Here is a 23,039-nt window from a genome sequence, read left to right on the forward strand (position 1 = left end):
TACAGACAAGCAAAAGCTAAGAGAATTCAGCACCACCAAACCAGCTCTACAACAAATGCTAAAGGAACTTCTCTAAGTGGGAAACACAAGAGAAGAAAAGGACCTACAAAAACAAACCCAAAACAATTAAGAAAATGGTCATAGGAACATACATATCGATAATTACCTTAAACGTGAATGGATTAAATGCTCCAACCAAAAGACACAGGCTTGCTGAATGGATACAAAAACAAGACCCATATATATGCTGTCTACAAGAGACCCACTTCAGACCTAGGGACACATGCAGACTGAAAGTGAGGGGATGGAAAAAGATATTCCATGCAAATGGAAATCAAAAGAAAGCTGGAGTGGCAATACTCATATCAAATAAAATAGACTTTAAAATAAAGAATGTTGCAAGAGACAAGGAAGGACACTATGTAATGATAAATGGATCAATCCAAGAAGAAGATATAACAATTATAAATATATATGCACCAAACGTAGGAGCACCTCAATACATAAGGCAACTGCTAACAGCTCTAAAAGAAGAAATCGACAGTAACACAATAATAGTGGGGGACTTTAACACCTCACTTACACCAATGGACAGATCATCCAAACAGAAAATTAATAAGGAAACACAAGCTTTAAATGACACAATAGACCAGATAGATTTAATTGATATTTATAGGACAATCCATCCAAAAACAGCAGATTACACTTTCTTCTCAAGTGTGCACGGAACATTCTCCAGGATAGATCACATCTTGGGTCACAAATCAAGCCTCAGTAAATTTAAGAAAGTTGAAATCATATCAAGCATCTTTTCTGACCACAACACTATGAGATTAGAAATGAATTACAGGGAAAGAAACGTAAAAAACACAAACACCTGGAGACTAAACAATACGTTACTAAATAACCAAGAGATCACTGAAGAAATCAAAGAGGAAATCAAAAAATACCTACAAACAAATGACAATGAAAACACGACAATATAAAATCTATGGGATGCAGCAAAAGCAGTTCTAAAAGGGAAGTTTATAGCTATACAAGCCTACCTCAAGAAACAAGAAAAATCTCAAATAATCAATCTAACCTTACACCAAAAAGAACTAGAGAAAGAAGGACAAACAAAACCCAAAGATAGCAGAAGGAAAGAAATCGTAAGATCGGAGCAGAAATAAATGAAATAGAAACAAAGAAAAGAATAGCAAAGATCAATAAAACTAAAAGCTGGTTCTTTGAGACGGTAAAGAAAATTGATAAACCATTAGCCAGACTCATCAAGAAAAAGAGGGAGAAGACTCAAATCAATCAAATTAGAAATGAAAGAGGAGAAGTTATAACAGACACCGCAGAAACGTAGAAATACACAACATCCTAAGAGACTACTACAAGTAACTCTATGCCAATAAAATGGACAACCTGGAAGAAATGGACAAATTCTTCGAAAGGTATAACCTTCCAAGACTGAACCAGGAAGAAATAGAAAGTATGAACAGACCAATTACAAGTAATGAAATTGAAACTGTGATTAAAAGTCTTCCAACAAAGTCCAGAACCAGATGGCTTCACAGGTGAATTCTATCAAACATTTAGAGAAGAGCTAACACCCATCCTTCTCAAACTCTTCCCAAAAATTGCAGAGGAAGGAATACTCCCAAACTCATTCTATGAGGCCACCATCACCCTGATACCAAAACCAGACAAAGATACCACAAAAAAATAAAAATACAGACCAATATCACTGATGAATATAGAGGCAAAAATCCTCAAAAAAATACGAGCAAACAGAATCTAACAACACATTAAAAGGATCATACACCATGATCAAGTGGGATTTATCCCAGGGATGCAAGGATTCTTCAATATACGCAAATCAATCAATGTGATACACCATATTAACAAATTGAAGAATAAAAACTGTATGATCACCTCAATAGATGCAGAAAAAGCTTTTGACAAAATTCAGCACCCATTTATGATAAAAACTCTCCAGAAAGTGGGCATAGAGGGAACTTACCTCAACATAATAAAGGCCATATATGACAAACCTACAGCAAACATTCTCAGTGGTAAAAAACTGAAAGCATTTCCTCTGAGATGAGGAACAAGACAAGGATGTCCACTCTCACCACTCTTATTCAACATAGTTTTGGAAGTCCTAGCCACGGCAATCAGAGAAGAAAAAGAAATAAAAGGAATCCAAATTGGAAAAGAAGAAGTAAAACTGTCACTGTTTGCAGGTGACGTGATACTATACATAGAGAATCCTAAAAATGCCACCAGAAAACTACTAGAGCTAATCAATGAATTTGGTAAAGTTGCAGGATACAAAATTAATGTACAGAAATCTCTTGCATTCCTATACACTAATGATGAAAAATCTGGAAGAGAAATTAAGGAAACACTCCCATTTACCACTGTAACAAAAAGAATAAAATACCTAGGAATAAACCTACCTAGGGAGACAAAAGACCTGTGCAGAAAACTATAAGACACTGATGAAAGAAATTAAAGATGATACCAACAGATGGAGAGATATACCATGTTCTTGGATTGGAAGAATCAATATTGTGAAAATGACTCTACTACCCAAAGCAATCTACAGATTCAATGCAATCCCTATCAAATTACCAATGGCATTTTTTTCGGAACTAGAACAAATCATCTTAAAATTTGTATGGAGACACAAAAGACCCCGAATAGCCAAAGCAGTCTTCAGGGAAAAAAACGGAGCTGGAGGAATCAGACTCCCTGACTTCAGACTATACTACAAAGCTACAGTCATCAAGACAATATGGTACTGGCACAAAAACAGAAACATAGATCAATGGAACAAGATAGAAAGCCCAGAGATAAACCCATGCACCTATGGTCAACTAATCTATGACAAAGGAGGCAAAGATATACAATGGAGAAAAGACAGTCTCTTCAATAAGTGGTGCTGGGAAAACTGGACAGCTACATGTAAAAGAATGAAATTAGAACACTCCCTAACACCATACACAAAAATAAACTCAAAATGGATTTGAGACCTAAATTAAGACCAGACACTATAAAACTCTTAGAGGAAAGCATAGGAAGAACACTCTTTGACATAAATCACAGCAAGATCTTTTTTGATCCACCTCCTAGAGTAATGGAAATAAAAACAAAAATAAACAAATGAGACCTAATGAAACTTAAAAGGTTTTGCACAGCAAAGGAAACCATAAACAAGACGAAAAGACCACCCTCAGAATGGGAGAAAATATTTGCAAATGAACCAACGGACTCAAGGACTCAAATTAATCAAGGATTAATCTCCAAAATATATAAACAGCTCATGCACCTCAATATTAAAGAAACAAACAATCCAATCCAAAAATGGGCAGAAGACCTAAATAGACATTTCTCCAAAGAAGACATACAGATGGCCAAGAAGCACATGAAAAGCTGCTCAACATCACTAATTATTAGAGAAATGCAAATCAAAACTACAATGAGGTGTCACCTCACACCAGTTAGAATGGGCATCATCAGAAAATCTACAAACAACAAATGCTGGAGAGGGTGTGGAGAAAAGGGAACCCTCTTGCACTGTTGGTGGCAATGTAAATTGATACAGCCACTATGGAGAACAGTATGGAGCTTCCTTAAAAAACTAAAAATAGAATTACCATATGATCCAGCAATCCCACAACTAGGCATATACCCAGAGAAAACCATAATTCAAAAAGACACATGCACCCCGATGTTCACTGCAGCACTATTTACAATAGCCACGTCATGGAAGCAACCTAAATGCCCATCGACAGACGAATGGATAAAGAAGATGTGGTACATATATACAATGGAATATTACTCAGCCATAAAAAGGAACGAAATTGAGTCATTTGTGGAGACGTGGATGGGTCTAGAGACTGTCATACAGAGTAAAGTAAGTCAGAAGGAGGAAAACAAATATCGTATATTAACGCATGTTTGTGGAACCTAGAAAAATGGTACAGATGAACCGGTTTGCAGGGCAGAAGTTGAGACACAGATGTAGAGAACAAACGTATGGACACCAAGGGGGAGAAAGCTGTGGGGGGTGGTGGTGGTGGTGTGATGAATTGGGTGCTTGGGATTGACATGTATACACTGATGTGTATAAAATTGATGACTAATAAGAACCTACTGTATAAAAAAAAATTAAATTAAAAATTAAAAAAAAAATTCCCATTGGTAAGATGAATCTCAGATCTTGAAGAATTCTACAGGGTCTTAGGAATTGCCCTAGTAATCCCTAAATATATTGCAAGTTTTCGAAAACTATTAATCCATATGTGACTTAAAGTAACTCTTTTTTTATCCAGTGCATGAAACTGAGTACTCCATATATCAATTGTGCAGGTCATCGGAGTTGACTGATTCCCTGAGGGGTATGTCATCTGTATTCTCTTCTTTTAGTCCATCACAAGAGAGGTCAGCAGTGTACCATGATAGATTATTAATAGTTTCAGCACTGACTTCTTCCAGGGCTTTATTTCAATGATTCTGCATTATTTTTTCATATGTTAACATCTCTGGCATTAGGATACATTTTATAATCATTGATGTCTTAGAATGGATACAATTAGGTATTTCTGGGTTAATGTGTAACCTTAAGAATGTCTTTCCCCCTCATCCTCTTAGATCTGCATCCTTTTGTCAATTGTTTTATCATTTCATTATGAAAAAATACTTTATTGATTTATGCCTTTTTTGTTAATTCACTAGCCTTTGTGGAAGCATCATCTCTTCTCTGTGAATTTGACCCTGAAAATGTCCTTTCTTGGGCAAGATGTAAACATCTGTTTAATCTCTGTGATTGGTACATAGATGTCATTAGTGCTATATTTTCTGAATGTTTATAATACTTTATGACTATAAATTAAAAATTTTTTAAGTGATGAAAAAAGGTATTCCAGGAAAATATTAGCCAGAAGAAAGCTAGGAAATAGTATTAATATCAGAAATAATAGACTTCAAGTCTTGCCTGGATTGATTTCAGAAAGTAAACCTAAATTTCATTCCAGGAATTGTATAGCCTTGCAAGTTCTGCAGCTTCTAAATAAAAATCCCTGGGAATCTAATAATGAAGTGTTGGTCGTAAATAAATAAATTAATAAATAATAGACTTTAAGAAAAAAAATTACAATTGTATGGAAAAAGAGAATGCTCCAAACCCAGTGTCACATACATAACATTCTTTGACAGCAATGGAATAAATTAGAAATCCTTTAACAAAACAGTAGCCACATGCCACCTCACACACATACTTGTAAATAATTCATTGGTAAATGTAGAAATTATAATGGAAATTATGAAATATTTAAACCTGAATGATAATGAATGTACACATGTTAAAACTGCATCTAAGTCAGTCTATGATTTATAATCTTAAATGAATATATTATAAAACAGATTGAAAATTAATGAGCTAAGCATTACATTCAAAAAATTAGAAAAAGAAAAAAGTAATGATAAAGAAAGTAGAAAGAGAAAATAAAGGGAATTTTTAGGCCAGAGTCCCTTATGAATGTAGATGTCAAAATCTTGAGCAAAATACAGTAAACCATACCCAGTAATGTGTAAGCAAAAAAGTATTATGACCAAATAGAGTTTATTCTAGCAATACTAGGATGCTAATTTTATAATTAATTAAGATAATTTACCATAGTAATAGACTAAAAAGGAAAATTACATAACCTTCTGAATAAATGCAGAAAAAGCAGTGAATAAAATGAAACATGCATTCAAGATCAAACGAGCTAGGAATAGAAGAGAACATTCTTAACCTGATAAGGAGTATTTGCTAAAATGCTCCAGTGTTCTTAATAGTGAAATAGTAGAAGCATTCTCTTTAGAATCAGTAGCAAGACAGAGGTGCCTGCTTTTGCTGTTTCTTTTTTTTTTTAACTGAAGTATAGTTGATTCACAATATTATGTTAGTTTCAGGTACACAGCATAGTGATTCATTATTTTTGCAGATTATATTCCATTATAGGTTATTTCAAGATAATGACTGTAATTCCCTATGCTGTACATTATATCCTTGTTGCTTATGTATTTTATACATAGTACTTTGTATCTGTTAATCTCATACTCCTAATTTGTCCTTCCTCCCTTCTCCCCTTTGATAACCACAAGTTTGTTTTCTATATCTGTCTGTTTTACATATACATTTATTTGTAATATTTTTTAGATTGTACATATAAGTGATATCATACAGTATTTGTCTTTCTCTGTCTGCCTTATTTCACTATGCGTAATCTCTGGGTCCATCCACGTTGCTGAAGATGGCAGTAGTTCATTATTTTTTATGACTGAGTAATATTCCATTGCATATGTATGTGTGTGTGTATATATACATATATATGTATGTATATATATAAACATATACCACATCTTCTTAATCCTGTTGTCTGTTGACAGACACTTGAGTTGCTTCCATGTCTTGGCTATTGTAGATAGTGCTGCTGTGAACATTGGGGTGCATGTATCTTTTCAAATTAGTATTTGTTTTTTTCTGGATATATACCTGGGAGTGGAATTGCTGGATTGTATGGTAGTTCTATTTTTAGTTTTTTGAGGAACCTCCATACTGTTTTCCATAGTGGCTGCACCAATTTACATTCCCACTAACAGTGTACAGTGGTTCCTTTTTCTCCACATCCTCTCCAACTTTTGTTATTTGTAGACTTTTTTGATGTGAGGAGTGAGGTGATATCTCATTGTGGTTTAGATTTGCATTTCTCTAATAATTAGCAATGTTAAGCATCTTTTCATGTGCCTGTTAGCCATCTGTATGTCTTCTTTGGAAAAAAGTCTGTTCAAGTCGTCTTTGATTGAGTTGTTTGGTTTTTTGTTACTGAGTTGTATGAGCTGTTTGTATATTTTGGATATTAACCCATGTTGGTCGCATGATTTGCAAATACTTTCTCGTATTCCATAGATTGTCTTTTTGTTTTGTTGGTGGTTTCCTTTGCTGTGCAAAAGCTTTTAAGTTTAATTAGGTCCCATTTGTTTTGTTTTGTTAATTTATTTATTTTTGGCTGTGTTGGATCTTCGTTGCTGCGCGTGGGCTTTCTCTAGTTGCGGCAAGCGGGGGCTACTCTTGGTTGCGGTGTGAGGGCTTCTCATTGTGGTGGCTTCTCCTGTTGTGGAGCACAGGCTCTAGGCACGTGGGCTTCAGTAGTTGTGGCACATGGGCTCAGTAGTTGTGGCTCACGGGCTCTAGAGCGCAGGCTCAGTAGTTGTGGCGCACAGGCTTAGCTGCTCCACGGCATGTGGGATCTTCCGGGACCAGGGCTCGAACCCATGTCCCCTGCAACTGGCAGGCAGATTGTTAACCACTGCACCACCAGGGAAGCCCTGTTTTGTTTGTTTTGCTTTTATTTATTTATTTTTGCCTTGGGAGACTGGTCTGAGAAAATATTACTACGATTTATGTCAAAGAATGTTCAGCCTATGTTCTCTTCTAGGAGTTGTATGGTTTGTGATCTTGCAGTGAGGTCTTTAAACCATTTTGAGTTTATTTTTGTATATGCTGTGAGGGAATGTTATAATCTCATTGTTTTACATGTGACTGCTTGGTTGTCTAGTTTTCCCAGCACCACTTATTGAAGATACTGTCTTTTCTCCATTGTATATTCTTGCATCCTTTGTCATAGATTAATTGACCATAGGTGTGTGGGTTTATTTCTGGTCTCTCTATTCTGTTCCATTGATCAATGAGTCTGTTTTTGTGCCAGTACCATGCTGTTTTGATTACTGTAGCTATATAGTATGGTCTGAAGTGTGGAAGGTTTATACCTCCAGCTTTTTTCTTTTTTCTCAAGAAAATCGCTTTGGCAATTCAGACTCTTTTGTGGTTCATGTGAATTTTAGGGTTATTTGTTCTAGTTCTTTTAAAAATGTCATGGGGATTTTGATAGGGATTGCTGCTTCTCTAAATATTGTACTCTGGAGGTCCTAGGGAATGCTATAAGAGAAGATACAAAAGATATAAGGTTTGGAAGGAAGAATCAAAATTAGTATTTGCAGAAAATGTTTCTGTAACTGTGCTAGGGGCCCTGGCAAACATATAACACAAGAATAAGAAACAAAAGAATTTGAAGAAAAAAGATTGGAAGTGAAGAATAAACATTATTGATGTTTGCAAATGACATGATTGTCTGCATTAAAAAAATCCACAACAATCTAAATAAATACTATTTAAATGTCTCACCTTCAACAAAGCTGTGTGGTGCGGCCAAATAAATAAAAATTTTAAAAAAATAAAAAAGAATTCTATTTAAATAGTAACAAGAACTCTAAGTCACCTAGGAATATATTTTATAAGATAAATACATTCCTTTGATGGAGAAAAAATGTAAACATCATTGAAAGACTACAGGAAGATCTGAAAATAGATAAAGCTATCTCATCTTCTTGCTTATGAGACTCAATATCATGTGTATGTTTATTTCTCCTAAATTAATCTATAAACACATGTAATCCCAGTCAAAAATCTCAGTTAGGCTTAACAAAGAAGTTGACAAGATGATTCTAAAAGTCGTTTAAAATGGTAAAGGGGCAAGAAAATTTTCAAGAATAAGGAGTCAGGGGACTTGCCATTCCATATGTTAAGACTTTTTAAATGAAACTATTGTAAATTAAAATAAGTATGGTATTATTAGTATAAGGGGAAAGAAATAGATCAGTGGCATAGAAGAGAAAGCTCAGAAACAGAACCACACATCTATGAGAATTTAGTATATGACAGCATTACAAACCAGACACTATCACTCAGTAAAAGAAGCTGGATCGATTGGCTGCCCATATGGAAAAAAATAAAATTATTTCCTACCTCATGCTATACATAAAAATAAATCCCAGAGGTATTAAAGGTATAAAATGAAAATTTATACTTATAAGAATTTATAGAAGAATGTCTTTATAATATCAGGATAGAGGAGGATGTCTTAAAACACAAACTATGATAGGAAAGATTGGCAGATTTGACAACATTCAAATTTTAAAACCTTTCAACAGCAATAACAAAAGACACCATAATCAAAGAGAAAGAAAACCATTGGGCAGGAGAGAAAATATTTACAATGCATATAGTTGACAAAGGATTAATATCCAGAATATATAAAGAATTCCTACAAATCAAATAGACAAAAAGAAAATCCAAAGAACACATACAAATCAGTAGAAAAGAAAAAAGAATGCCCAAAAAGAAAATGTACAAAGGATACACTCAATTCATGTAAGTGGAAATAAGAATGGCAATAAATATGACTAGATTCTTATTCTCAGTAATTATCAAAGACTCTAAATTAAAAGTTCAGTAAGACAGTATTTTCATCAGTTTGCCAAGGATTTTTAAAGTCTGATTTTATCTAGTGTTGGCCAGTGATTGTGGATATAGGAACTCTCACACGGTGCTGATGGGAATATTAATTGGTACAACTGCTTAGGAGAGCAGTTTTGTAGTCTTCAGTAAGGTTGAAGGTACACCTGATTCTACATAAAAATGGAACTGTCTTCCATTTCAGAGGGTTTGCTTGACATTTTCTTGCAGAAGTGTTGCCAGGAGACATATACAGTGATGATTATTGCTGCATTATTGGAATAGGAAAAATAAAAAATAACCTAAATGTTCTACACAGGGGAATTGAGACATTGTGGTATACTTATATAATAAATACTACATAGCAGATAAAATGTACATACATATTCTCAACATAGATAGTATATGTGTGTATAGGTATGCATATACATATGTATACACACACATATATATTCTTGACATGAAAAGTACATATATATGTATATATATTTATTTACTCAACATGAACAAACCTCAGAACAATATTGAGTGAAAAAAGGAAAGCAAATTGTTCACCACTCTATTAGTCACCAGAAAATTCAATAAATACTTGTTGAAACAATGAATGATGCTGAAGTGGGGCCATGCAGCAGTGTCTTTGGTGAGTAGGCTGGACCTTAAGCTTTCCTGCTTCCCTCTATATTGTTGACTCTTCTCTCTCCCCTCTAAACTATGTGCTCTTGCAGGGCAGAGATATATCTTATTCCTATATATATATCCCCTGGCTGTTATTGCTCCTGGCCCAGAATAGGTATTTAATAAGTATGTTGAAGTAATTAGTGAATGTTGCTTATTATACCTATGCCCTGTTAAGAACGGTCTTTGGATCAGGAGTTGCAAGACCTGAATTCTCCTGTCTTTTAGTTGTAGGACCTTGGACAATTTTTTTTTTTACTTCTCTGAGTCTCGGTTTTCTAATTTCTAAAGAAAAGTAATACCTGTTCTGCCTAAATGTGTTATATGAAAGTAAGATCATATACCATAAGGTCATATAATGTAAGAATGTTATATGAATATAAGACTTGTAATATTTCAGCAGTGAGGGAAAGTATGTGGTTGTAGAGTTGCAGTGGGAGTAGCTGTGCTGTGTATTCTTAGCACTGTCAATGTTTCTTTTAGGAGCTGTGTGAGCAATCTGTGTCCCAGAGGAGTCATCATTTCTTTTTTATTATCTTTGGAGCCAGTTTACTAGTTTACTTTTTTCTTCTTACAAAGGGAGATTGGCCCTAAAATAGCCAGCGTTCTGTTTTTTCCCAAGGCATGAGAGCAAAACTATCTTTCTGTCTTTGGTACCAGAACTATGATTCATGTCTGAACTATGTTTGTGTGTATAGAAGAAAGGAAAAGAGGTAAAGTCAGGAAACTCAACTGATTTCATGATTCCATCTTCTGTTACTTTCTGGAACCTGGATAGTGTGACCTGGAGCAGCAGGCACCTTGGTGAGCCCAAGTACTGGCAGAACCTGAAAGGCTGATCATCTGAAACCTTCAGAAGAAAAATCATGGAAAGTCATTGAATGATATATATGTTTATTATGTTGGCACAATGGGTCATAAAAGCAGAGACGAAGTAAAAACTTTGGTATATTAATGGGTTAGCATAACAAAGAACTTTGGTTAATGATAGAATATTATTCCATATATGGATTAGCAAAGGGAGTTTGCTTTACCAAATGTAAAAGATAAATAGTATAAACCCAGATAAGGGCAGAGGAAGGATGTTTGGTGGAAGAGAGCTTGGGGCAATTGGTAAACCTCAAGCTGCCCAACTATAGAATTTCATGAGAGGTGAGAGGTAGACGTGGAGCAAATCACTGAGGGCCTTTGGGGTAGGCCATGATAGAGTGACCATATCCCCTAAACCAGGACACTCCTGAGAATAAAGGGGGTTCTATTCATTATTATGCTAGGATAACAGGAATAATCTGGAACTGTTGCAGGTAAACCAGGTTATACAGTCACACTATTTGAAGGTAAAGAAGAGCCACTGATATGATTACATATCCTATGAGGAGTGGGAGGTTAAAATAAATTTTAGGCAGGAGACCTGGACAAATCTGAATAATAATCTTGACTGGAAGGGACTGAGAGAGGTGGGCCATTTGCTAGATGAGGTTGTATAATCGAGAAGGATTGTTGGTGTTGTTTTTGTTGTTGTTAGAGTGTGTAAAGTCTTGACATATGTAAATGAAGTTGGGAAAGAGCCAATAGAGAGGGAGAGGAGTTGAAAATTGGTACAGTAAGAGATCTGAGGAAAGGTTATAGGCACCTTTTCCATTATGACAAGTGGAAAGGAAGCAAGAGTGGGTATTAGATGCAGGTGAGTCTTTAGGTGGGAGGGCATAGCAGGTTTAGAGTTCCTACCTGATGACTGCTTATGTTGTTGAGGGTTCAAGGAAGGTAGAGAAGATTTTAAATAGCTACAGTGGACAATGGAAGAGAGACCAATAGCAAGACAAGGATGCCCCCTACTACCCCTGTATTCAACATTGCCAGCTACTCTAGGGTCAGTCTTAAAGCAGGCAGTCCTAGCCAATGAATAAAGCAAGAAAAATAAATATAAGGTATAAGGATTGGAGTAGAAGAAATAAAACGGTTATTATTCATAGCAGCTTTAATTAAGCATACAGAAAATCCAAAAGAATCAGCAGATACTATTAGAATTGATAAATGAATTTAGCAAGGGTTCTGGATACAAGGTCACTATACAAAAATAAATTGTATTTCAATATATCAGCAACTAGTAATTAGAAAATGATTTTTAAAAAATAGAGAACATTTAAAAAGCATCAAACATTAATTACTTAGAAATAAATATTAACAATAGGGGGGACAAGACCTTTACTCAGAAAACTATGAACACTGAAGTTAAAAAGGACTTAAATAAGTGGCAATCCCAGTTTGTTCCCAGTCAGTCCAGTCAGTAACCTAATAAGTGTGTGTGTGTGTGTGTGTGTGTGTGTGTGTGTGTAACTTGTTCCACTGCTGACTCTAAAATTTACAAAGGGTCAGGAATACCCGCTTTTTTTAATTTATTTTTTTTTCTTATTAGTCATCCATTTTATACACATCAGTGTATACATGTCAATCCCAAGCACCCAATTCATCACACCCCCACCCCCACCCCTTGTCTCTATCCCCCCTTGGTGTCCATACGTTTTTATCTACTTCTGTCTCAATTTCTGCTCTGCAAACCTGTTCATCTGTACCATTTTCTAGGTTCCACATATATGCGTTAATATACGATATTTACTTTTCTCTTTCTGACTTACTTTACTCTGTATGACAGTCTCTAGATGCATCCATGTCTCTACAAATGACCCAATTTCGTTCCTTTTTATGGCTGAGTAATATTCCATTGTATATATGTACCACATCTTCTTTATCCATTCATCTGTCGATGGGCATTTAGGTTGCTTCCATGACGTGGCTATTGTAAATAGTGCTGCAGTGAACACTGGGGTGCATGTGACTTTTTGAATTATGGTTTTCTCTGGGTATATGCCCAGTAGTGGGATTGCTGGGTCATATGTTAATTCTATTTTTAGTTTTTTAAGGAAGCTCCATACTGTTCTCCATAGTGGCTGTATCAATTTACATTGCCACCAACAGTGCAAGAGGGTTCCCTTTTCTCCACACCCTCTCCAGCATTTGTTGTTTGTAGGTTTTCTGATGATGCCCATTCTAACTGGTGTGAGGTGACACCTCATTGTAGTTTTGATTTGCATTTCTCTAATAATTAGTGATGTTGAGCAGCTTTTCATGTGCTTCTTGGCCATCTGTATGTCTTCTTTGGAGAAATGTCTATTTAGGTCTTCTGCCCATTTTTGGATTGGGTTGTTTGTTTCTTTAATATTGAGCTGAATGAGCTGTTTATATATTTTGGAGATTAATCCTTTGTCCGATGATTCATTTGCAAATATTTTCTCCCATTCTGAGGGTGGTCTTTTCGTCTTGTTTATGGTTTCCTTTGCTGTGCAAAAGCTTTGAAGTTTCATTAGGTCCCATTTGTTTATTTTTGTTTTTATTTCCATTACTCTAGGAGGTGGATCAAAAAAGATCTTGCTGTGATTTATGTCAAAGAGTGTTCTTCCTGTGTTTTCCTCTAAGAGTTTTATAGTGTCCGGTCTTACATTTAGGTCTCAAATCCATTTTGAGTTTATTTTTGTGTATGGTGTTAGGGAGTGTTCTAATTTCATTCTTTTACATGTAGCTGTCCAGTTTTCCCAGCACCACTTATTGAACAGACTGTCTTTTCTTCATTGTATATCTTTGCCCCCTTTGTCATAGATTAGTTGACCATAGGTGCATGCGTTTATCTCTGGACTTTCTATCCTGTTCCATTGATCTATATTTCTGTTTTTGTGCCAGTACCATATTGTCTTGATGACTGTAGCTTTGTAGTATAGTCTGAAGTCAGGGAGTCTGATTCCTCCAGCTCCGTTTTTTTCCCTCAGGACTGCTTTGGCTAGTTGGGGTCTTTTGTGTCTCCATACATATTTTAAGATTTTTTGTTCTAGTTCTGTAAAAAATACCATTGGTGATTTGATAGGGATTGCATTGAATCTGTAGATTGCTTTGGGTAGTAGAGTCATTTTCACAATATTGATTCTTCCAATCCAAGAACATGGTATATCTCTCCATCTGTTGGTATCATCTTTAATTTCTTTCATCAGTGTCTTATAGTTTTGTGCATACAGGTCTCTTGTCTCCCTAGGTAGGTTTATTCCTAGGTATTTTATTCTTTTTGTTGCAATGGTAAATGGGAGTGTTTCCATAATTTCTCTTTCAGGTTTTTCATCATTAGTGTATAGGAACGCAAGAGATTTCTGTGCATTAATTTTGTATCCTGCAACTTTACCAAATTCATTGATTAGCTCTAGTAGTTTTCTGGTGGCATTTTTAGGATTCTCTATGTATAGTATCATGTTATCTGCAAACAGTGACAGTTTTACTTCTTCTCTTCCAATTTGTATTCCTTTTATTTCTTTTTCTTCTCTGATTGCCGTGGCTAGGACTTCCAAAACTATGAGGAATAATAGTGGTGAGAGTGGACATTCTCGTCTTGTTCCTGATCTTAAGGGAAATGCTTTCAGTTTTTCACCATTGAGAATGATGTTTGCTGTGGGTTTGTCATATACGGCCTTTATTATGTTGAAGTAGCTTCCCTCTATGCCCACTTTCTGGAGAGTTTTTATCGTAAATGGGTGTTGAATTTTGTCAAAAGCTTTTTCTTCATCTATTGAGATGATCATATGGTTTTTATTCTTCAATTTGTTAACATGGTGTATCACACTGATTGATTTGCATATATTGAAGAATCCTTGCATCCCTGGGATAAATCCCACTTGATCATGGTGTATGATCCATTTAATGTGTTGTTGGATTCTGTTTGCTAGTATTTTTTTGAGGATTTTTGCCTCTATATTCATCAGTGATATTGGTCTGTAATTTTCTTTTTTTGTAGTATCTTTGTCTGGTTTTGGTATCAGGGTGATGGTGGCCTCATAGAATGAGTTTGGGAGTGTTCCTTCCTCTGCAATTTTTTGGAAGAATTTGAGAAGGCTGGGTGTTAGCTCTTCTCTAAATGTTTGATAGAAGTCACCTGTGCAGCCATCTGGTCCTGGACTTTTGTTTGTTGGAAGATTTTTAATCACAGTTTCAATTTCATTACTTGTAATTGGTCTGTTCATATTTTCTGTTTCTTCCTGGTTCAGTCTTGGAAGGTTATACCTTTCTAAGAATTTGTCCATTTCTTCCAGGTTGTCCATTTTATTGGCATAGAGTTACTTGTAGTAGTCTCTTAGGATGCTTTGTATTTCTGCGGTATCTGTTGTAACTTCTTTTTCATTTCTAATTTTATTGAGTCCTCTCCCTCTTTTTCTTGATGAGTCTGGCTAATGGTTTATCAACTTTGTTTATCTTCTCAAGGAACCAACTTTTAGTTTTATTGATCTTTGCTATTGTTTTCTTTGTTTCTATTTCATTTATTTCTGCTCTTATCTTTATGATTTCTTTCCTTCTGCTAACTTTGGGTTTTGTTTGTTCTTCTTTCTCTAGTTCCTTTAGGTGTAAGGTTAGATTGTTTGAGATTTTTCTTGTTTCTTGAGGTAGGCCTGTATAGCTATAAACTTCCCTCTTAGAACTGCTTTTGCTGCATCACATAGGTTTTGGATCATGGTGTTTTCATTGTCATTTGTTTGTAGGTATTTTTTGATTTCCTCTTTGATTTCTTCAGTGATCTCCTGGTTATATAGTAACGTATTTTTTATCCTCCATGTGTTTGTGTTTTTTACGTTTTGTTCCCTGTAGTTAATTGCTAATCTCATAGCATCATGGTCAGAAAAGATGCTTGATATGATTCCAATTTTTTAAATTTACTGAGGCTTGATTTGTGACCCACGATGTGATCTATCCTGGAGAATGTTCCATGTGCACTTGAGAAGAAAGTATAATCTGCTGTTTTTGGATGGAATGTCATATAAATAGCAATTAAATCTATCTGGTCTATTGTGTCATTTAAAGCTTGCTTACTAATAAAGTTTTCCTTATTAATTTTCTGTTTGGATGCTCTGTTCATTGGTGTAAGTGAGGTGTTAAAATCCCCCACTATTATTGTGTTACTGTCGATTTCTTCTTTTAGAGCTGTTAGCAGTCGCCTTATGTATTGTGGTGCTCCTATGTTGGGTGCATAAATATTTATAATTGTTATATCTTCTTCTTGGATTGATCCATTTATCATTACATAGTGTCCTTCCTTGTCTCTTGTAACATTCTTTATTTTAAAGTCTATTTTATCTGATATGAGTATTGCCACTCCGGCTTTCTTTTGATTTCCATTTGCATGGAATATCTTTTTCCATCCCCTCACTTTCAGTCTGTATGTGTCCCTAGGTCTGAAGTGGGTCTCTTGTAGACAGCATATATATGGGTCTTGTTTTTGTATCCATTCAGCAAGCCTGTGTCTTTTGGTTGGAGCATTTAATCCATTCACGTTTAAGGTAAGTATCGATATGTATGTTCCTATGACCATTTTCTTAATTGTTTTGGGTTTGTTTTTGTAGGTCCTTTTCTTCTCTTGTGTTTCCCACTTAGAGAAGTTCCTTTAGCATTTGTTGTAGAGCTGGTTTGGTGGTGCTGAATTCTCTTAGCTTTTGCTTGTCTGTAAAGCTTTTGATTTCTCCATTGAATGTGAATCAGATCCTTGCTGGGTAGAGTAATCTTGGTTGTAAGTTTTTTCCTTTCATCATTTTAAGTATATCATGCCACTCCCTTCTGGCTTGTAGAGTTTCTGCTGAGAAATCAGCTGTTATCCTTATGGGACTTCCCTTGTATGTTATTTGTCATTTTTCCCTTGCTGCTTTCAATAATTTTTCTTTGTCTTTAATTTTTGCCAATTTAATTACTATGTTTCTCGGCGTGTTTCTCCTTGGGTTTATCCTGTGTGGGACTCGCTGTGCTTCCTGGAGTTGTGTGGCTATCTCCTTACCCATGTTAGGGAAGTTTTCGACTGTAATATCTTTAAATATTTTCTCGAGTCCTTTCTCTCTCTCTTCTCCTTCTGGGACCCCTATAATGCGAATGTTGTTGTGTTTAATGTTGTCCCAGAGGTCTCTTAGGCTGTCTTCATTTCTTTTCATTCTTTTTTCTTTATTCTGTTTTGCAGCAGTGAATTCCACCATTCTGTGTTCCAAGTCACTTTCCATTCTTCTGCCTCAGTTGTTCTGCTGTTGATTCCTTCTAGTGTATTTTTCATTTCAGTTAGTGTATTGTTCATCTTTGTTTGTTTGTTCTTTAATTCTTCTAGATCTTTGTTAAACATTTCTTGCATCTTCTCGATCTTTGCCTCCATGCTTTTTCCGAGGTTCTGGATCATCTTCACTATCACTATTCTCAATTCTTTTTCTGGAAGATTGCCTATCTCCATTTCATTTAGTTGTTTTACTGGGGTTTTATCTTGTTCCTTCATCTGGTACATAGCCCTCTGCCTTTTCATCTTGTCTATGTTTCTGTGAATGTGGTTTTTGTTCCACAGGCTGCAGGATTGCAGTTCTTCTGCTTCTGCTCCAGGAATACCCACTTTTGACCCTGTCTTCTCAGTCAACAAAGAGACCCCCGTAGAGATGGCAACTTTTTCTCACCTGCCATTCTAGGGAGAACTAGCTATGACCATGGTGTTGATGTTGATTTATAATTTAGAAAGGCCAAGAGAAAAATGTTGGAGGACTTACTCCACCTGATACCCAAATGTAAAGGTTTCTAGAAGGTAACATAGGAGAATATTTTCATGGCCTTGGGATTGGGAAAGAATTCTTAAAGAAGATACAGAAAGCACAATCATAAGGTGTAAAACCAATACATTTTACTACATTAAAGTTAACTCTTCATGAACAGACATCATTATGAGAGTACAAAGGCCGGCAACAGGGAGGGAGAAGATATTTGCCTAATACATAACCCCTGAAGGGTTCATGTCTAGGATATATAAAAAACTCCTACAGATAATTAGAAAATGATAATCCAGTCTATTCAATAGGCAAGGAACTTGAACTGTTTCACAAGAGGATAGTCACATGGTCGCAAGCATGAAAAGATACTGAACTTCATTAGTTATCAGGGAAATATAATTGGGACCACTATAAGTTACTAGCACTCACCTGCCAGAACAACTAAAGTAAAAAAGTGTTAGTGAAGGTGTGGAATAGTTGAAACTTTCATACACCATTGGTTGGAGTATAATTGGCACAACTACTTTTGAGAACTGTTTGACAGTGTCTATTAAAATTGGCATGTGCATACCGTATGACCTAGCAAATTCACTCCTAGACTGTGTCTAATAGAAATATAAGCATATATATAACAAAAGGTGAATAAGAATGTCATAGCAGCATGATTCTAATAACCTAAAACTGGAAACAACATAAATGTCCATCTGCAGTGAAACTGATAAATTGTGGATATTCATACAAAGGAGTACTATATATAGCAATAAAAATGAACAAACCATTGCTATGCAACATATTTGATGAATTTCAGAAACATTATGTTGAGTGAAAGAAGTCAGACACAGAAGAAAATATGTTGTATGAGTCCATTTGTATGGAGTTCAGAGACAGACAAAACTAATTTTTATGTTAGAACTAGAGATACTGTTTACCTTTGGGATGGAGGACAAGGCTAATGATTAGGGCAGGGTACAAGGAGAGCGTTTCTTCACTGAGCTTGTACAGTTATGATTTGTGTATATGTTACCTTTCAGTATAAAGTTGTTTTCAAATGATGTATGTAAAATGCTTATCATAGTGGCTGGCTCATTACTGCCAGTTCAATAACTGGCAGTGTTAACTTTTTACTGTGGTTTAGTTCTCTGTGATGACAAGGTCTAGGGCAATGGTGTCTAGTAGAATTTACTGCAATCATTAAAATGTTCTGTGTCTGCACTGTGTAGTTCCATAGTCTCTAGCCACATGTGACTATTGAGTATTTGAAATATGACTGAGGCACTTACTTAAAATTTTACTTAATTATAATAAAAATTTAAATACCCACATGTGACTAATGGCTGTCATATTGGATATGATATGATATCCAGGTCTAGGAAATTGCCATGAGAATGAGTGAATGAAGGAGAATGGCAGTGAAGTTTATCTGAGTTTAATAAATCAAGAAACTGAGAGGCCAGAGTGTCAGGTGAACTGTGCCTCTGTACATTGAAGAATGCTTAGGGTAATGGCAAGACTGGATTGGAGTGTGAGGTTGTTAGGTAGGTTCCAAAGTCTTCAAAGAAGCATTTGGATAGAGGAGGGGAAAAGTGTAATGGACCAGGAAAGAATGCTTTTTCCCATATAGGTTGTCAAAGATACTTAGGTAGAAATGTTTCTGAAGCACAGCTTAGGTAATAAAGAGCCATTGAAGGAGAGAATTTTAAGAAGGAAGTGGTCAGGGGCAGCAGCAATGCTTCAGAGTGGTGCTCTATGACAAAACTCTAGAGTAGTAAAGTGGTCATTGAAGACCTGTGAGAGTGAAGCTTGGTGCAGAGGTGGGGAAGGAAGCAATTGCCGGGAGTAGATGAAAGGTTAAGGTGTGGTGTGGGCAATTTTCAGTAAGCTCCTCTGTGAAAGCAATAAGATAGGAGGTGGTAGCTAGGGGGAGATGTGGGGTTTTGCTTTTGTTTAACAAGTGGTGGGGGATTGAACTTGAGGAAGGACATGAAAATGTGAAATTTCTTGGTGTTTTCTTCCAGCGTATGGAAGAAATGTTGAGGCTGAGTACACATAGGTTCTCTGTGAGGTGAGGAGGAAGTGGCTGGGTGATGACAGTGGAAAGGTTGGTTGGGCCAGATTTTGAACAATCTTGAATGGCATTATGAAGAAATGTTGACTTTATCTAATAGTTCATAGAGAACCAAGGAAAGTTTTAAGTATCTGGGCCTCCTGTAAGAGTCTGTGCTCTATAAATATTACTCTGGCAATAGCAAGGACTGTGGACTAAAGGTAGTCAGACTTAAAGAGACAGATTGCTTCATCAAGCAAGAAGTGATGAAAACCTGAAATACGGCAGTAGCAATTCATAGGGTGGAGAAGAGTTGGCGAATTTGAGATTATAGTTCAGAAGTGGAATGATCACAACTTGTGGTGGTGGAATAAAGGAGAACAAGTATTAGAACTGAGAGGTTTCTATCTGAGTTGACTAGGTCTAAACTGGTGAATTTATGTTAAGGGACCAAAAAGAAAGAACCCGAGTTTGGAATTGTAGTGAATTATATAACAGTTTTATTGAGATATAATTCACATACCATACAATTCACCCATTTAAAGTATGCAATTCAATGTTTTTAGTGTATTCACAGAGTTGTGCAACCATCACTACAATCGATTTTAGAATTTTTTCATCACCCTATAAAGAAACTCAATACCCATTTCAGCTCATTCCTCAATTCTAGCGACCCCACCTCCTTCTCCAGCCCCTCAGCCTAGGCAACCACTAACCTACTCTTGGTCTGTATGAATTTGCCTATTTTGGGCATTTCATATAAATGGAATCATACAGCATGTGGTCCTTTTTGACTAGCTTCTTTTATTTAGCATGTTTTCAAAGTTCATCCATGTAGAGATCATTTTTTGCCTTATATTATGTATACTCACCTCTTTACATGTTTTATCTCCTCTACTGGAGGCATTATTGTTATATATTTCAAGGCTGTATCTGGCACATATGCTGTATTTAGTTATGACTCAACAAATAATTGATACATCATAAGTTAGAAGGTTAGCTCCATTAACCATGAAATTAAGTTAACCAGAATGGTTGCTCCCACACGTGGCTTACCCACTAAGGTGTGTCTTTATTTGCTGTCGTGGAATAAGTAGGTACCATGCCAATGGTCTGGTTTTGCCATTAACTCTGTATGACCTTGGGTAAGTCATTATACTCTGGATACACTTTCCATATGTGAAAATGGGGATAAAAATCCCTACCCACTATGATACAGAGGAATAACTAAGGTAATTCAAGTTGATGGGATTTGGATAGAGTTGGGGTTCATCCAGACAGCCTCTGAGAAGAAATAAATACACGTTTCCCCTCCTATCTGAAAGAAGAGTGTTCTTATGAAACCTTTTGTAAGGTGAAATGGGTAAAGTGAAAAAGCAATTACCTTAGGATGCAGCTTCCTAACAGATACGCAAAATAAATAGAGGTAAAGCCCAGATGCTCACAGACACAGTTCACAGCTGTGGCAGCTTGATGCTGAGATGCTGAGTGTAGTTCCTGGGGAGGGAGCTTGGCGGTTCTACTTTTGCTATTTGGCGTGAACACTGCCTCTGTAATGGCTCAGGGCAAAGCAAATGCTGAATGCGATTTTCGCTTTTTGCCTGTTTTCTGGAAAATTTCCAGATTTCTTTTGGTAAGTGGAAAACAGGTACAGACTTACAGTGGGGGTTACAATACCAATAAACCTATTGTAAATTGAAAATATCATAAGTCAAAAATGCATTTAATACACCTAGTCTACTGAGCACCATAGCTTAGGCTCACATATCTTAACGTGCTCAGAACACTATGTGAGCGTACAGTTGGGCTAAATCATCTCATTCAAAGCCTGTTTTATAATAAAGTGTTGAATAGCTCATGTAATTTATTGAATACTGTACTGAAAAACAAAATGGTTGATTAGGTACAGAATGGTTGTCGGTGTATCTTGTTCCGCCTTCTGATCACGTGGCTGACGGGGAGCTGCTGCCCAGCATCATGAGAGAGTATCACCACATATCGCTAGCCCAGGAAGAGATCAAAATTCAAAATTCAGAGTACGGTTTCTGCTGAATGTGTATCACTTTCACACTATTGTAAAGTTGAAAATCATAAGTCAAGCCACTGTAAGTTGGAGACTGTCTATTCTATATGCAGGTCTTTCACAAAAGCAAAGTGACATAAACGAACTTTTGGAAGGGGTTGGTAACCTGTAAATGTTGCCTCTATTACCTAATCCTCCTGGGATAGGAGTAGCCTTTTTTTTCATGGGCTTAGGTATCTTGGCCCCTTAAATCCTTTCAATCCACCCCAATTTTACAAGGTCCTAGTTTTGTCTGTGGCATGCTGCTTCTGTTGTCACCAACCTGAGCATTATACCTGTGTCCATGTTCTCTAGCTATTCTCTCTGGAATACTTAAGACACTTATTTCTTAAGGACACTGACCAGTAGACTCCCTATTTTGCATAGCTTCATGTTGCTTTCCTAATTCCTGTTGTCTTAATATGCTGCATATAGTTGAATACCAAACAAAAAAGTTTAAAACCCACTCTATCCACCTTCCTGAAACAAACAACTTATAAATGCAGGCCTACCTTACCCCCCCTCTTTTGGAGAGTTGTTCATGCTTTTATTTAGAAAACGTATACTGAGTGTGTACTTGAGTGCCATGTATCAAAATAAGTAAAGTAGTCCTTGAGTTCCAAGATCTTGTAGCAGTTCAGTGGGAGAAGGCAGACATAGATAATCACAGTATAATGTGGAAGCGCAGTAGCAGAGCCATGGACAGGTGGTTCTGAGAGCATACCTTGAAGAAGCCACTGGGACAGTGTTTTGAAGCAAGTGTCGCCTGGCATTTCTGAACTAACAAATATAACACAGAAGCAGCCTGATGAAGAGCACTTGTGTTCTTTGAGCCTCAGAACAACCTGGTGACTCCCATTTTAGAGAGCAATCTAAAGCTCCGAAAGGATCAGTGGCTGTCTCTTAAACACATTCTAGACTCAGCTTCTATGTTTATCCCCTCCCCCTCCACCATATCCATGCCCCTTAAGCAAGGGTAGAAAGTACCCTTGCAGAGTACTACAGTGCCCTGCCATCCGCTCGTTTAGTTCTTCCTCCTTAAGCAAAGCTAGAGCCTCAGATTCCCCTTTTCTGTGTCTAGCCTGCTTCCAGTGTCGTCGGTGCATTGAGCATTACAGGGCTGTAGCAGTAGTGAATATTGCTGATGTCATTGTTTGCCTTATTGGGATTTTGCTCTTTGTTTCACAGGGAGCTGTGATTGGTATAGACGATGAGGACGACAGCACCTTCACAATCACTGTTGATCAGAAAACCTTCCATTTCCAGGGTGAGCTGAAAGAAAAGATTCTTCCTCTTCATAGTCCCAGCTGCTTCTTTCCTTCTCTTTTGGGT

The 23,039-nt window shown here is 36.4% G+C and overlaps 1 protein-coding gene across 4 annotated transcripts in view; it reads left to right on the top strand.

Moving 5' to 3' along the window:
* The window catches only part of OSBPL9 (oxysterol binding protein like 9), a 169,057-nt gene that overhangs the window by 32,537 nt on the left and 113,481 nt on the right, over window positions 1–23,039 (top strand). For all 4 annotated transcript variants that reach the window (XM_036832033.1, XM_036832018.1, XM_036832028.1 and 1 more), the window contains exon 3: window positions 22,896–22,974. In XM_036832033.1, the coding sequence (XP_036687928.1) occupies window positions 22,896–22,974 (79 nt within the window). The remainder of the gene's footprint in view (window positions 1–22,895; window positions 22,975–23,039) is intronic.

Source organism: Balaenoptera musculus, chromosome 1 (assembly GCF_009873245.2).
Source record: "Balaenoptera musculus isolate JJ_BM4_2016_0621 chromosome 1, mBalMus1.pri.v3, whole genome shotgun sequence".
Classification (NCBI taxonomy): Eukaryota; Metazoa; Chordata; class Mammalia; order Artiodactyla; family Balaenopteridae; genus Balaenoptera; species Balaenoptera musculus.